This window comes from Scylla paramamosain, chromosome 18 (assembly GCF_035594125.1).
Source record: "Scylla paramamosain isolate STU-SP2022 chromosome 18, ASM3559412v1, whole genome shotgun sequence".
In the NCBI taxonomy this organism is placed as follows: domain Eukaryota; kingdom Metazoa; phylum Arthropoda; class Malacostraca; order Decapoda; family Portunidae; genus Scylla; species Scylla paramamosain.
The window spans coordinates 10,494,650-10,512,149 of record NC_087168.1 but is presented as its reverse complement, the minus strand read 5'-3'; the positions used below and the strand labels follow the sequence as shown (position 1 = coordinate 10,512,149).

General features: G+C 42.4%; 1 protein-coding gene across 2 annotated transcripts in view; it reads right to left on the bottom strand.

Moving 5' to 3' along the window:
• The window catches only part of LOC135109090 (potassium channel subfamily K member 1-like), a 27,571-nt gene that overhangs the window by 4,083 nt on the left and 5,988 nt on the right, over positions 1–17,500 (bottom strand). For both annotated transcript variants that reach the window (XM_064020153.1, XM_064020152.1), the window contains exons 2-6: positions 16,167–16,286; positions 1,265–1,402; positions 807–952; positions 457–649; positions 23–273 (exon numbers count right to left, since the gene is read on the bottom strand). In XM_064020153.1, coding sequence (XP_063876223.1) covers positions 23–273; positions 457–649; positions 807–952; positions 1,265–1,402; positions 16,167–16,286 — 848 coding nt within the window. The remainder of the gene's footprint in view (positions 1–22; positions 274–456; positions 650–806; positions 953–1,264; positions 1,403–16,166; positions 16,287–17,500) is intronic.

Here is a 17,500-nt window from a genome sequence, read left to right as displayed (position 1 = left end):
CCCTTCGCTCTGCCCTCCTCACCTGCAGCATGAGGTTGATGGTGGCCTTGGAATGCTGGCGGAGGAAGGCCGGGTCATGATTTTTTATGCCAACTTGCTGCATCAATTTCTTCATCTCCTCGGCCCGGCGTTTCATGGAAGTGGTGAGACGCTTGGACGCCAAAGCCTTGGTGATGAAGTTGGCCACCATCACCCAGTAGCCGAGCCCCACTATGATCCACATAATGACTCCGATCTGGTACACGTATAAGTTTGTACCCTTGAATTCATTGCCTGGAATAAGAGACGCAGAGGCTGATTTGCATCGTTAACACACACACACACACACACACACACACACACACACACACACACACACACACACACACACACACACACACACACACACACACACACACATACACACACACACACACACACAAACATATTTCCACCACCCTTCCTTGACGGACCCACCAGTAACGTAGTCACCAAATCCAATAGTGGTGAGGGTGATGTAGCTGTAATAGACGGCCGTCAGGTAGCTCCAACCCTCCAGCGACGAGAGTAACGCCGCGGGCAGGAAGATAAACACCACGAACCCCAGCGTGATGTAGATGACGGTGGCGGCGGCGATGAAAGTGTGGGATTGTTGCCTCTCGTCACTTAGCTGTGAAATGTTGAGATTCAAAGATGGCTGATGGCAGCACTCACAAATCAGACGGAGGTGTCAGTGGCAGCTATTATCGCGTGTTCACGAAGACAGTCACAGTACACGTACAGGTGACGAAGATCTAATGATAATTTCAAATAACAAAACAGCTCACCCTGGACTTAAACAGTTGGAGAAGTTTATCGCCAAAAAAGTTTGACGTCCACGCCAGCAGCATGCCGGTGAGGGGGATGCCCACTAAGGAGTACAGGATGCACACGATGCGGCTCCACGAACTCTTCGGCGTGAGGTGGCCGTACCCTGGAGTCATGACGGGAGGGAATAGACACATGCATGACGGAATTGATCATTCGTATATATTTTTTTTTTTTACTTTTTTTTTCTTTGCAGTGAATAGGAAACAAGTTGAGGGGAGGAATAAGTCAGTCACATACTTACCTTTTTCCTATGGGCTGCTTAGTTAAAGGGAAGAGAAAAACTTGTTAAAAAGGAAGATATTTATTCAGTTTGGAATGCATGTACGAAAATATATATACATACGTTATGAAGAAATCTTATTGTTTCATATTTCAAGAACGAGAGAGAGAGAAAGAGGGGGGGAGGGAAGCTTACCAATGGTGGTGGTGACGGTCATGGAGAAGTAGAGTGCATCGATGAAGGACCAGGCGTACACCACCTCCTGCGTCACGTTCTCGTAGTGTAGGTGTGGACAGGCGGCCTCCACCTCCATCACCGCCTCTGCCTGTGACCCTGAAGCCGCCACACACCCGCCATGAGATAACCCACTATTCTTACAAGGAAAAAGTAACACACTGACCTTTGCATTTGTTAACATAAGGGAGTATTAAAGGGAAAAGTTCAAATAGTGAGTTCCAGTTGTGTCGGTGTGGCATTACGAACGTTTCCTAGTCGCCATTATAATCTCCACTACTGCTCATTTGAAGCTTTGTTGTCATATTTTACCGGTTCCTGTACATTCGTCACTATTTCTCTGCTGTGTGACAAATTATTGATATCTCATCGTGCTCCCAAGTACGCATTGCCTGCTGACGAATGAAAAGTCCAGTAATAATTTCCTCAAATGTGTCATCATTAATTCAATGTGTATAATGTTTCCTTTTATTTATGTTAGTTCAATGCATTCCCATGAGAAATTGTCGTTCCATCAACCTTCCTTCCATGCCAAACACTCGCTACTTCTACTCAAGGGCGTCATGTTTACCTTGAAGTCTATATATGAAAAAAAAAAATTCAATGTCATGTCCACAGTCATACTTTGCCGTTTGTCTACACACCTCAGCTGTGCTTGTCTTAAACTAACGAGTTGACTCGTCGTGGTATAAGCTAAAATACTCACACTCTTGTCATATCACCTTCCACCAACCTTCTCACTCATATGGTCGTGCGTTGTTAACAGTAAGAGCATTGTGAAATTTGTTTAATTTTTTTTTTCCAGCCTTCAGAACAGTGGAAGAGACTGTAATACAAAAGTGGGAGTCTGAAAAGTTGTAAATGGGAAAAGAATTGTCCATCAGTGAAAGAGTTAAATCATTGTGTTGTTCTCTTCACATTACCGTTTACTCCTTCAATGATATAATGCCATATGACCTCAGATGTCTGGCATTTATGGTCACTTGCTTCATTCAGTTACTCACTCAAAGATGAATATTAACTGCTTGCTCCGAGGCGAGTCTAGTTGTAAAGGTGCACAGGGCGTAGTGTTTCCAATAAGGAAACTGGAAATCGCCTCACGAGGTAAACCAGTTTGCTTTCACCAGAGACAAACGTCTGTACGTATAGTAATGTGGAAACAAAAAATAAGGCAGAGGAATTTTACGAGCATATATCTTACACTTCAGCTGCTGCCTTTTTCAGAGTAAGAGAGCCAACAGCTGAAATGTAACCCTGCTTTATACTGATTTCTTCTCGCCTCCACACTCCACTCCTTCCACGCTAGATCGTATTATCACACGTTCTGGGGTCTCATCTCAGCTGCTTTGAAAAGACCCAAGTGAATGTCAGTCGGGTTTTCAAAGCTGTTTTCATGATTCTAGTGATAGCTTCACAAGCACTCTGTGCTATCAGTAAGGAAACAAGTCCTGATGAAAGCCCATAGCATTTAAAAATATGAGTCTTACTTATACAAACTGGTCTGTCTCGCATTTATCGTTACTTATGTCTATAACCTCACTTACATTAATATATTATCTGCCTTAAACGAGTATTTTGTTTTCTGTCGAGCAATTAAGATCATACCATCTGAATTATTCTCTTGGATGTTAATGTTAGATGGCTTGTTCTTTTATTTATAATATTTTCTTTCCGCTCATTGTTGTTGCTTTCACTCCACCAGAACAACAATTAAGAGCGAAGCGAAGTTTACTTGTGGAGGTTGTTTCATTCTGAGCAGCCTGGCCCGACCGTAACGCTATTCAGACGCTAATATCTCCGGAACTACATGTGCGATCGTAACGAAATTAGCTCCATATGACAGCACAACTCTATCAATTTTATGTGATATAGTGTTCATCTCTTCTATTTAATAAAATCAATGGGTAATTTGCAAAACGTAGAAGGGTGTCGAAAATGGGATTTTTTTTTCAAAATTTCTCAGTTTTCACTAACTTTTTTTTCTCTTAACACACCGGACACATACCAGTGAACGTAGAATAAAATTTCCTATTCAACGGTATACAGCACAACCATTGGGCTTTCGCAAAGTTTCGAGCTAGATTGATCTTTTTTTAAATATTAGGCTAGTGCGCGATCTGCAAGGTACCTGAAATTGCCACTCTCTCATTACTAACAGGTTCGCTCGTCAATCGCTTTCCGAGCCGTTTTACTGGTCAAAACTACGAGTATATTTAATTATCCCATTACCCCATTGTTCTTTTCTTATTCTAAATTACTTCACTACCTTCATAGTTTATTACAGATGTAGATATATCCATAGATATCAATACATATAAAAGAAACAGCAAAATCGTGTATCATGTGATACATAAAATATGTATGCATGTATAGAAACACATGAACATATTGGAATGGTGAAAGAGAAAAAATCTTGTGATTCACTTTGTTATTCCTGATGGTAAAGATTTTTCTCATTGTTGTTGTTGCTGCTGCTGCTGCTGCTGTTGTTGCTGCTACTGCTGCTGCTGTTGTAGTTGTTGTTGTTGTTGTTGTTGTTGTTGTTGTTGTTGTTGTTGTTGTTGTTGTTGTTGTTGTTGTTGTTGTTGCTGTTGTTGTTGCTGTTGTTGTTGTTGTTCTTCTTCTTCTTTTTCTTCTTCTTCTTCTTGTTATAGTCGATGTTTTTACTGCTTTTGTTGTTGTTGTCGTTGTTGTTGTTGTTGTTGTTGTTGTTGTTGTTTTTGCTACTGTTGTTGCTGCCAGTTGCTGCATTGGATAAAGAGAATCAGTAATCTCCAGTGGACTCGTAGGTGAAAGGTCTGTCTACCCAACAACCCCTCCTGACCTTGTGGCTCCCAGCAGGCGGAGGCGCTGACCTGTACCTGGACACACATCACGTCCCGCACACCCCTGCCAAACGGGGAGGATCTGTGAGGCGCATTTCCACTCACTTAAGGTCAGGATGGTAAGCAACATATTATGAAACACTGCGCCGCACCTCCATCACATTCAAAAGGCTTTAGTTGAGGTTATAAAGGTTTTAAAAGGTGTTTTTATGTTAACAAGACTTCTACATTCTACAGGAGAAACACTCTTGAGAGCCCGGCTAAATATCTCTGTGCCCTTTGGAAATAGAGGTAGTGAGGGAACAAGGCGTTTTTTTTAATACGAATCTAAGACCAGTACTTGTTATTTTCATCATCACAGGAGGAGGCAGTACACAGGAGGAGGCAGTAGACACCTGCCGAAACGATAATTACTCCCAGTGAGGTCTAAAGCACTGTTCAGGGGGTGCTGTGAACTTATAATTAAACCCAGCTGTGACCTCACTGAACGTTTCCCTTTGTGTCTCACAACACAAGGGGGCAGTCACACACTGCCCTCTAAAGACAACTCTCTTCCTCCACACAAAACTACAAGCACCTAATAACACACACACCCTTCACTCAAAAATTTTAAAATCATCATGGCGACTCCTACACCAGCCTCGGAGTCCCCATCTGGGGAGAGGACCATAATTGTCCCCAAGTCGGACTGTCTTTCTGTCGACGACCCTAAGCGTCTTGACACCCCCCTCAACTTTTCATCATTAACTTCTGCAACATTCGCGATCTAAGATTTAATTTTCAATCTGTAGAACACCACCTCTCCTCTTGTAAACCTCATCTTCTTTTCCTCACTGAAACTCAGGTGTCTGAGGCAACTGACAGTAGCCCCTTTTCTGTTCCCTCCTACTTTCTCTATCCTCATTTTCGATCCAAAGCTGGATGCTGCGTTTATGTGCGCAATGACTTAACCTGCTCTCGTGCCCACGCTCTTGAATCTTCCGAGTTTTCCACCATCTGGCTACGACTACAGAGTCACTCTCATACTAAATTTATCTGTGCTGTATACCTCTCACCTAACTCCTCTGATTATAAGAAATTCTTTGACTACTTAACTTCCAAAATGGAGCACATTCTGACCCTCTTCCCTTTTGCAGAGATCTCCATTCTTGGAGACTTCACTATTCACTACCAGCTTTGGCTTTCCTCTCCCTTCACTGACCATCCTGGTGAACTAGCCTACAACTTTGCTATCCTCCATGACCTAGAGCAATTGGTGCAACACCCTACTCGTATTCCTGACCGTCTTGGAGATACGCCCAACATTCTTGATCTTTTCCTGACCTCTAATCCTTCTGCTTATGCTGTCACCCTTTCTTCTCCGTTGGGCTCCTCCGATCACAATCTCATATCTATATCTTATCCTATCGCTCCAATCCCTCCTCAGGATCCCCCTAAGCGAAGGTGCCTCTGGCGTTTTGCCTCTGCTAGTTGGGAGGACCTGAGGAGGTATTTTGCTGATTTTTCTTGGAATGACTACTACTTCCGTGTCAGAGACCCGTCTTTGTGTGCTGAGCGCATAACAGAGGTGATAGTGTCTGGCATGGAGGCGTACATTCCTCACTCTTTTCTCGTCCTAAACATTCTAAACCTTGGTTTAACACAGCTTGTTCTCGTGCTATACATGATAGAGAGGTGGCCAACAAAAGGTACTTAAGCCTTCCATCACCAGAATCTCATGCACTTTATATTTCTGCCTGGAACCATGCCAAGTCTGTTCTCCAACTAGCCAAAAAACTCCTTCATTAACAGAAAATGTCAAAACCTTTCAAGATCTAGCTCCCCTCGTGATTTCTGGCATCTAGCCAAAAATATCTCCAATAACTTTGCTTCTTCTTTCCCTCCTCTATTTCAACCAGATGGCACCACTGCTATCACTTCTATTTCTAAAGCTGAACTCTTCGCTCAAACCTTTGCTAAAAACTCTTCCTTGGACGATTTTTTTCTTGTTCCTCCCTCTCCTCCACTCTCTGACTACTTCATGCCACGTATTAAAATTCTTCGCAATGATGTTTTCCATGCCCTCGCTGGCCTAAACCCTTGGAAGGCTTATGGGGTCCCTCCTATTGTTCTCCGAAACTGTGCCTCCGTGCTTGCACCTTGCCTAGTCAAACTCTTTCAGCTCTGTCTGTCAACATCTACCTTTCCTTCTTGCTGGAAGTTTGCCTACATTCAGCCTGTTCCTAAAAAGGGTGACCGTTCTAATCCCTCAAACTACCTCCCTTCAGGAGGTAAACATATCACGCAGGGAAGCCACAGAACGCTTGACTTCTGATCTTTCTAAAATTTCTGATTGGGGCAGAGCAAACTTGGTATTGTTCATTGCCTCAAAAACTCAATTCCTCCATCTATCAACTCGACACAACCTTCCAGACAACTATCCCCTCTTCTTCAGTGACACTCAACTGTCCCCCCTCTTCTACACTGAACATCCTCGGTCTGTCCTTTACTTATAATCTGAACTGGAAACTTCACATCTCATCTCTAGCTAAAACAGCTTCTATGAAGTTAGGTGTTCTGAGACGTCTCCGCCAGTTTTTCTCACCCCCCCCCAGCTGCTAACTCTGTACAAGGGCCTTATCCGTCCATGTATGGAGTAAGCTTCACATGTCTGGGGGGTTCCACTCATACTGCTCTTCTAGACAGGGTGGAATCAAAAGCTTTTCGTCTCATCAACTCCTCTCCTCTAACTGACTGTCTTCAGCCTCTCTCTCACCGCCGCAATGTTGCATATCTAGCTGTCTTCTACCGCTATTTTCATGCTAACTGCTCTTCTGATCTTGCTAACTGCATGCCTCCCCTCCTTCCGCGGCCTCGCTGCACAAGACTTTCTTCTTTCTCTCACCCCTATTCTGTCCACCTCTCTAACGCAAGAGTTAACCAGTATTCTCAATCATTCATCCCTTTCTCTGGTAAACTCTGGAACTCCCTGCCTGCTTCTGCATTTCCACCTTCCTATGACTTGAATTCCTTCAAGAGGGAGGTTTCAAGACACTTATTCATCAATTTTTGACCACTGCTTTGACCCTTTTATGGGACTGGCATTTCAGTGTGCATTTTTTTTATTAGATTTTTGTTGCCCTCGGCCAGTGTTCTTCCTACATAAAAAAAAAAAAATCTTTACCATCCTTCAGATGTTGTAGCATGTCTGTATTGGCGAATTATTATATATTTTTTACTTTTTTTTTATTTTGAGGTTCGAAGTGAATTAAACTCAAATTAGAGATTGCAAGAAGTATGAGAACGATTGGTATCTTCAACTTGCTTAGTGCTTCAACTTGGTTAGCGTTCTTTTTCTAATTCTGAAAAAGTAGTTATTTCCTGCTATTTAGTGTTGGGTATGTTTTATTAAGTACTTTCAAGGCTGGGAAGTTAAGATCAGTATATTTAGTCAAGTACCTCTAATGGCTCTGCACTGTCCATAAACCACCAGTAGTTATTACTGCTCGCATTGCATTGCCCCGTGTTCCTCATCTCCACAAGTCCGCAAGCCATCAGAAGCTCAGATCCTTGCACTTCTCTTCTTTTCACCCGAGTCTTTGTAGAACAAGCCTGCAGTACTACACAAATATGGTCAAAGGAATATTACTGACCTCAGATACAGACTACATTTTTGTCAGTTTCATCATCCAGTCCTCGCCTCTCTTTCATCACTCCATAAATTGTTGTTAATCTTCATCACTGCTGCATTCTCCCCTCGTCCGCAATAACTTCAGTATTCACCACGAGTGCAGCGCTGGTAGCATATAGAAGAGCGAATACTGTATCTTCGCAACTGTGCTCGTACCTCTACTTTTTTAAACGTCAACATGATACATGACCATATATTTTAAATTGTAAATAGTTGTAGTAATTTTAGTGGTAATTAAAGTAACAGATGTTGCTGATTTTGCATTGTAGTCTTGCGTCGTAGTCTTTGTCGCTGTCGTCGGCGTCGTCTCCGTCTTTATCTTCATCTTATTTGTTATTGGTGGTATTGTTGTTGTTGCTCTTATTGTTGCTCTTCCACTTGTTGCATTGGTACCAACGGATCTTGTCTTTTTTTATGTAATAGCATTAATCATGTTTGTAGTTGGTGGTAGTCATGGTGGCGGTGGTGGAGGTGACGTATTAGTTGCGGCGTTTCTGTTTCCTTCCTTTATGACAGTACTGCGTAATAATTGGTGTTGTTGATATTGGCATAATAACAGAAGACACATTAAAACCTTGTCCAACTTGTTAGTTTTGCCTTTACACCAGGATCCTCTTCGTGACAGGATAGTTATTTATCTCACTTGAAGAAGAGATTTGGAGTTCCCGTGGGAATGTATGCCTGGCGTGACGAGAAAGAGGATAACACTTAGCGACTCATGACTGTTGCTCCCGTAGTTGAAGGACAGAAAGCCGGTAGCGGAGTAGCCGTGATCAAGGGGAGGTATGCTGATAGGTCCGTACTGTCTTTGCCACGCAGGTTAATAACTACTGTTGTGTAGCATACAATATGCATAAGGCTGTCATTACTGACACACATAAATGAGCAGGTATGATCATTTTGCATTGAAATTATAGTCTTTATTTTATTATTATTATTCGCACATAAAACTTTGGAACTTTAGAATTTACTGAGAGGTTTCATGTTTACTGAGGCTCAGGTTTCACAGCAGCAGCAGCAGCATCAGCAACCAGTACAGCAAGTTCTCCAGAGGTACCACACCCTTTGGCAACACTGAACTGCTCACCTGTTAAGGGATAATGCGTGATAAATGGCATGATGCCTACACGTTTTCTTCTTAGGAGACTGACATACACGTGTCTTGATGCGAAGAAATAATCAGATAATAATGGTTGAGGACTGTTCGCTGAAAAAAAACAGAACAACTATTACTGGAAATGGTAAACTGTTGTATGCAGTAGGGTGATGAGGTGGCTTGTGACTTGCCCACCTTGAAACTTAATTCTTGCTTTGAACACTTCATATCAAGGTGAATGGGTGTGCGTGTTAATATCTTGACTCGGTAATCACAAAAGAAACGCTACATTATTTTTAACTTCACAGAGGTAATATCACAGAGAAAAGACAAGAGACACAGACATCTTGTGTTTGTTTTTCGAACACTCACAGGTATGGTATTGTTCGGTTAAGATGGAGATCATCTCTTAATATAGATATCAACTGAATAAATTGCCTTCTATGTACAGTGTGTTGAGCAATAGCAACACGTCATCCACAAACTTTTTTTCTCACAGGGAGTCAGTAATCGTCTGAGAGGGGGAATGGTTGTGTTTTCCCTGCTTAGTGGCCACCAGGCTCAAGAGGGCGGCAGCTGTCCCCACTCATCACCAGCAATGAGTGTCAGCCGTAGTGCTCGTGAAGAAACACAGGGAAATAGCAGCTGGAGGTTTGAAGTGTATATATATTTGCGTAGTGCATGCCACTGCCAACCTAAGGATTTTTTTTTTTTTTTTTTTTTTTCCCTAACTATTACAAGCACGTTCGGAAAACATGTTTGACTTTTTTTTTTAACTTGTCAGTCTACACACACAAAAAAAAAAAACGAGACTAACCAAACAAAACATAAACGTATGTTATACTGAGGTGTGGAACACGATCCATGAAGCCGTTCAAACACTGCCACCCTGAAGCAATGATCAAAGGTACTCTTGTCTACAAACGCGTGATACGGTAAACTTAAACTCACACATCTGGCTCTGCTTCCTCAGCGGAAGGGGTTGAGGAGTCCACGAACTTAAGAAAGCAAAGTGATCCCATGGTGTAAATTTTACTACAGCGTTGCAGGGAATGAACTACATTATTTATGACTAGAAGTTTTTTTTCGTACACACAAGCAAAGAAGACGTCTCGTTTTACGAAAAATTATATTGCACTTAAGTGATTCTTTACGTATGAAATTGCATCTACAAACACGTCTTTGAATGAGGCCAGACGCTTGTTCTGAGTAGCTCAGAGTGGTTTACTTGCCAAAATGAAGACAATGAGAAGGATCTTAGTGCACCCGAGTCATAAAACACTTCATAAGAGTTAATGGTTGCCTGGCGCCGCCATATAACCTGCGAGCGCACACCCTACCGTCTCACTGAACTGCCACTCCCTCCCTGTAAAAATGAATGAGAAAAATACTGAGCAAATAAAATCATAAAAAAGATGCTCATCGGACCAAGTCTTTATGCTAGTGTGAGTTTTACCACGAAGCTACGCTACTGTGTGGAAAAATATATATCTTAAAAGACAGTCTTATAAAAACTGTTAACTTACAGAACCTGATACAGTGAACCCGACTCAAGTTTAAGCCCAGCATGTGAATTAAACCTATCTTTGCCATCTTGGTGACTGCAGTAAACAGTGATTCTGTAGGATCGAGAAGATAGTAAACTTTATGAAATTCAAGCATTGCATGTTGTTTCTAACATAACGAGTAAAAGTTAATGTGCCCTCTGCGTTATGAAAGAATCTAGCTGAACACACTACTACTCCTCGTTGGCGTGGCTCTTAACAACAAGGTAGCATAATGTATGTTCACACTGTCTCAAGCTCCACACCGTTCACGCTTTGTACCCTCGAAACTGAGCCTGTGTGAAGGAGGTCGTGACACCGACAGCATGACCAGCCCTTCTAGATGATGCTAATTAGAAAACAGCTGTTTCATACTAACTCGAGACGTGTCGACTCATGCAAGAGGACAAGAGGAGCTGTATTTTGCAAAAGGGAACAAGATGTGGCACGCAATTTCCTAAGTCGCGCGGTGGCTTTGTGGGGATGACTGATGGGTGCAGGGTTTCAAGACTTCAAATTGACATAATTTCCCACCCTCTTGTTGTGTTGTTTGTGTCCTCTAACTGCTTGTTTCGGTTAGATTATAATAAAGGTTATTTGGTTTAGCTTACAAACACCACTACTTCTAAATGTGAGAACACTAACTACACTCTGGCTTCCCTTCGCTGGTTAGTGAGAGCGGCTCCTTCCTGAGAGGTGACATTCATTGTCATCACCTCCAGCAGCAGCTACAGTGCCATCACCGCCTTGGCCCCACCACCTCCACCAATGTCAACACAGTCTTATCTCCACCACCACTACCACCACCACCACCTCTATTAATTAACGTCACCACACCGTCTTATTACCACCACCGCCACCACTACAACCACCACCACCGTTACAAGTATTACCCATGTCCTATAACAAGAGTGGCACTGCACGATCACGACCCTCGCCAAGGTCCGCATCCCTGCCCGAGGGACTCAATGCCATGACCTTTATGGTGGCATGTAAATTATAAGTAGACGACAGACCCTTCACGTTCACACCGCCCCCCACGTCCAACAAAACCTCAATGACCCACTTGAAAACCTGAGGACCTCTCCCTTTTGTGCCGTCAGACATTCCACTTTATAGTTTAAATTGAATTTGTCGTGTCTCCGTAGTGGAAGAAACGCGTATCTGCAGACCTCTCTCTCCCCTCCCAACAGCTTGTTTCACGCCACCAGGAAAAAAGTAAGAGAGGGACGGATCATTACTGTGTCTGACGTCAGGGTTTCGCCGGGCCATGATCTTCCATGCTTGTTTAAAGGATGCCTGCAAATCTCTATTGAGGATGCGAAAAAAATTATGAAAAAAAATTGTAGAAAATTCCGCAGAAACTTTAATATTTCTTACTTTTTATCGCTTAAATTTCAGCTATTTACGGGGATTTCTTTCCTCCAAGCATTTACTTTGTAACAAAACAGCTTCAATTCGTACCATACATAGCATATGTGTTATTTTGTGTGTGTGATAAACCGGATGAGAACAACTCCAGTGCGTGTCTCACAATTGTCGCCTTAAGGACATAAGGATGCATGTTAAGCCTCGTTGCCCCGGAGACGACAGATGGCGGGGCATGACAGGGCGAGGGAGTGAGGGAGCGGCCAGGACCAGCACGTGTCTTCACCTCCCGCGCTCATTACATCATCCCATCTTGTTAAGTTCGTCCTGAAACAGAGACAAGCTGCCGGCAGGAAGTAGTAAAGCTTCTAGATCTGACAAATAGCGTCAGTATCAACGCAAGGGTCCAACGCACTGCCCTGTCTGTGTGCATCCTTAGCGACCACACTGGTAATTATTGAAAGCCTTGTCAATACCGATTTGTGGATGCAGCTGCTACTTTCCCCCCCCCCCCTCATTTCGAGCATTAATGAAGGATTCCACGTTGAGTGTCTTGATTGAGCCTCTTGTGACGAATAAGAAAACATACCATTCTCTTTAGGAGATATCGCAGTGCTTAGCAAATATAATCACAATTCTCTCTCTCTCTCTCTCTCTCTCTCTCTCTCTCTCTCTCTCTCTCTCTCTCTCTCTCTCTCTCTCTCTCTCTCTCTCTCTCTCTCTGCTTAAGAAACTTTGCAGTACATGAGAATACATTAGCAGTTCCTTTTAATGTGTAAGATATCGTTACCAACATGAACACATCCTGCATTTAAATATATCAGTGCTAATGCTATGATGTCACTGGATATCGCCTTTGGTTGCTTCTGGTGCTCTTTGTATGACTACAAATTCGTGAGTCCCACACAGTAAGTATAGAAACATTGAGAAGGCATAGAAAAAGGCAGTGATAATTGTGGAAACCTGCTCATACATTTTTCTGTAACTCAGATGCCCTTTCTACGACTTTATATATTTTTTTGCACTGAAGTTCAGCCTCATGAAGTTAAGAAGCTATGGGAATGACAGTGCTATTCGCGGAGGGTTATACAGCATTCGCACATCCTTCTAAGCATCCGTGTCTTCCTTGTTGAGAATCCTCGGTCTCGTCTGCTAAAGTAAGTGTTGTTGAGGGGATAGTTACAACAGAGTACGTAGAAATTCGTCTTAACCATTTAGTCCGACAAGTATTATCATTCTTGACGTAGGTACTTTATCTTAGTGAGCGCTTTGGAGAGGCACCTTCATTTTTACTGTCTTACGTCTCTCAGTTTCTATAAATGTAACGTAACACAAACGCATGGCAACGGCCAACGGGTCAGCTGACGTTCATTCCTACTTTGTCATCTCTTATGTACTATTCCTTTGGTAATAATATGAAGCTGGGAAGTTAGTGCCACGTGTCAATCACTTGTTGTCTCGGTGTTTGAATTAATTTCATTCTAAGCTTGGAAAACAGCTAAAATTTACGTCGAAAATCCACACTGCCCACGAGTGTCAGTGCTGAACATTATTTCAATGCACTTATATTATGATATATTTGTATATTTACAACTTCATTTATAATTGGGTTGTTGTGCAGGTACTGAAGTACAGTATTTGATTACATTAATGAACACTTCAGTACAATGCAATTATATTTCTACCATTTATTTTGTATGTTTAAATTCATTGAATATATTTATTGTGCAGCTCTGTCCAATATAATCGTACAGTCGTACTCCATACTAGACAAGTTACTTTATCCTTCCTTCTACGTACCAGCGGAAAATTTAAGCCGCATAGCTGTTTAAGATTAGAGCCAACATGAAGAGGTAATAAATAATAAGCAGCTAATGGATAAAATAGAAGTCATTTTCTCATAAAGGAAAAACCATTTGCCTGTCAGCCTAAAGTGTTGACATGTCTTCACCATCAGTTCCACTCCCCTCCTCGTGACAGTGGCGCCCTATAACTCTCAGGCAGCCATTGATTCTCATGCACTCCAAATTAATTCATATACTCTCTCTCTCTCTCTCTCTCTCTCTCTCTCTCTCTCTCTCTCTCTCTCTCTCTCTCTCAACCAAGTAACCATTCATTTTATATGTACGAAAACACGAAATTACCCTCAAATCTCGAAAGGAAATCACGAGCGTTCAGACAGCTGAGAGTAAGGCGCCAGTGGGAGGAGGGAGCGGGGCGGAAATAACACTTAATGCTCCTTCTCGTCCTGTCCCATCCCCGCACCCACGCCGCGAGTAATGTCATGTATACCTGCCTAATGATACGGGAGTGCAGAACCGGTTTAGTGCGCGCCTGTTGGTTTGCGTTCGTTTAGCGCATTAAGCCACATCCTCTCTCTCTTTCTCTCCTCCACCAGCATAATCCTACCATTGATCAAACCGCCGCACTTAATGCCCATGTTCTTTTGTGTAAAATGATGTACGTACTATGATTAGGAATTCTTGAGTGTGTTTATTTATTGCTGTCTCTTGTCTTCCTTCTCAAAAAGCGTCGTGTGTTCCTGCAAATGCTGAGACGCATGATTTTTTTTTTTTCTTAGTTCTCTTTCACAAAAAGCATCATGCGTTTGTTTTCATTTTCAGAAAGTATCGTATGTTTCATCATGTCTTCCTGGAGATGCTGAAATATATGATTCCTCTCTCTCTCTCTCTTTCTCTCTCTCTCTCTCTTTCTCTCTCTCTCTCTCTCTCTCTCTCTCTCTCTCTCTCTCTCTCTCTCTCTCTCTCTCTCTCTCTCTCTCTCTCTCTCTCTCTCTCTCTCTCACACAAAGGCATCATGTATTTCATCATGTGTTCTTGAAAATCTTGAAATACACGAGAATATTCTTCTTAGAAAAAATAAATAAATAAATATTTCATCACACATCCATAGAGATACGAAAATATATGATGCTTTTCGCTCTCCTTAAAAGGCATCAAGCGCTTCATCATAATTCTAGGAGGTGATGAAACAGATTATACTAGTTTGTTCTCGTCTGGTAGTGTCACGTATTTCAACATATGCAGGAGAACAGTGCGGATCCTGCCACATGATGAACATTAATTCTCAACAAGGATGCAGGAGAACCCGTCAAGTATGGGTGCCTGTATTCACCAGTTCCCGTCACCCATGACTTGCACTAGCAGGGAATGTGACTAATGCTATGCTGTGCTGTGTTGTTCATAAGGTCCAGAAGCCGTTGTAAGACTCCATTAACCACCTTGTTACGAAACTACGCAACCACAAAATGGTCGTACTTGCAACCACCAGCCTTCACTTGTATGCTGCATGCTGAGGCTCAACAAGGAGGGGAGGTGATCGTGCTTTGTCGTATGATGCTCCTCACTTCTAGGCGTAATGAAAAGAAAACGGGTAACATAGCCACGCGTCACCCTGCAGTACGCCTTTGCATACTGATAGTGCCTCGCCCTCCACGCCTTATGTAACTAGGTGGGTCGTTCCCTTGAGGGCCAGAAACACGGTGGCGGCACATGAGGTCGTAATAGGAAAATGCCTCTCTATTTTATGCCAGCCAGTAAAGGAAAGATGTTGATTGGTTGTACTAGCTTTGACCTTCGTGTGACCTCGCGTTTCTTCTTTCGTCAGTTACGCGTGTTATTTTAAGTTGGTGAAAGCATTGATTTGCGATTGATAATCCGGAGTGAAAGTTTAAATGTGGCCTTAATAACATATCAATTTAGAATACAAAAGATGTTCGAAGCTTTTTTTTCTTCCTTTCTTTGTTTATTTATTCATCAATTTATTTTAGTAATAGTAGAAGAAGGAAAGTAGTAGCAGTAGTAGTAGTAGTAGTAGCAGTAGTAGTAGTAGTAGTAGTAGTAGTAGTAGTAGTAGTAGTTATTATTGTTGTTGTTGTTGTTGTTGTTGTTGTTGTTGTTGTTGTTGTTGTTGTGATGGTGGCGGTGGTAATGGTGAAGGTGGTAGTTAGATTCCTCCACGTAAAACACAGACACACACACACACACACACACACACACACACACACACACACACACACACACACACACACACACACACACACATCCCTTGCCTCTGACTACATTAATGAAGAGGGACCATGGAGCTAAGTCCTACTTCCTCTCTCTCTCTCTCTCTCTCTCTCTCTCTCTCTCTCTCTCTCTCTCTCTCTCTCTCTCTCTCTCTCTCTCCACACACTATCCTCTTTTCCTTCACCATCCATAAACGATCACTCAAAATCGTGCTGTTTCACCAAGTTTTCACTAAGACCACCTTTTATTTCAACCGCGTCGTGAACTTAGACACAGTAAACCCACCCACCCACCCACGTAATACGCACGGACACAACGGGGGCGCTTACCACGAGTGACGAGGGCGTTGACGGTGCTGGAGGAGAGGGCGGAGCACGCGCGGGGAAGCCAGGGTGCAAGGCTCAGCAGTTGGTCCTCGTCAGCTGGCGGATCCTCCTGCAGTGCTAAGTCTGTGAAGTCACCAAAGTACAGGTAAAGCACATTAGGAGATATATTCATGGTAGACATATTGGTAAGATACTCTATTAGCTATTGTTAAATTCCGTAAAGAAAACGGAAATGGCAAGACACACGTTGGATCATGCTTATATTGGTCTCATGGAGTTCACAAGCCGACTTTCCAAGCTTTCAGGAATATATATATATATATATATATAGAGAGAGAGAGAGAGAGAGAGAGAGAGAGAGAGAGAGAGAGAGAGAGAGAGAGAGAGAGAGAGAGAGAGAGAGAGAGTAGCAAAGGAGTGAATAGATAATTAGTATCTAATGAAGTTACTTTCAATCCAATGCCATTGTCGTAATTAATATACAATCACTTATTAGTATTATGGATTCTGTTTATAACGATGAACAGCTGCTATTGTCATTACCTGTTTCCTGAGATGAATCAACAGAAAGTGTTGCAACGTAAACCCCTGCATTGTGGATGACTAAGTCTTGATTTTGTTTTTTTGTTTTTTTCTTGTGTATGCACTGAATCTAGTTTTTATTTTCGAAGAATGTTAATAAATATGTTCCATAGAATGTATTAAAAGGAGGTTAATCAGTTAATTAAACCTACCTCTCATGAAAAGCATTTCTCACATTAATTTGTCGCTATTCATGCGAACATAACATAAGAACAACTCTCTTCCTCAAAACTACAAGCACCTACTAACACACACACACACCCTTCACTCAAATTTTCAAAATCATCATGGCGACTCCTACACCAACCTCGGAGTCCCCATCTGGGGAGGGGACCACAAATGTCCCCAGGTCGGACTGCCCTTCTGACAACGACCCTAAGTGTCTTGACACCCCCCTCAACTTTTTCTTCATTAACTTCTGCAACATTCGTGGTCTAAGATCTAATTTTCAATCTGTAGAACATCACCTCTCCTCTTCTAAACCTCATCTTCTTTTCCTCACTGAAACTCAGGTGTCTGGGTCAACTGACAGTAGCTCCTTTTCTGTTCCCTCTTACTTTCTCTATCCTCATTTTTAATCCAAAGCTGGATGTTGCGTTTATGTGTGCAACGACTTAACCTGCTCTCGTGCCCACGCTCTTGAATCTTTCGAGTTTTCCACCATCTTGCTACGACTACAGGGTCACTCTCAAGCTAAATTTATCTGTGCTGTATACCTCTCACCTAACTCCTCTGACTATAAGAAATTCTTTGAC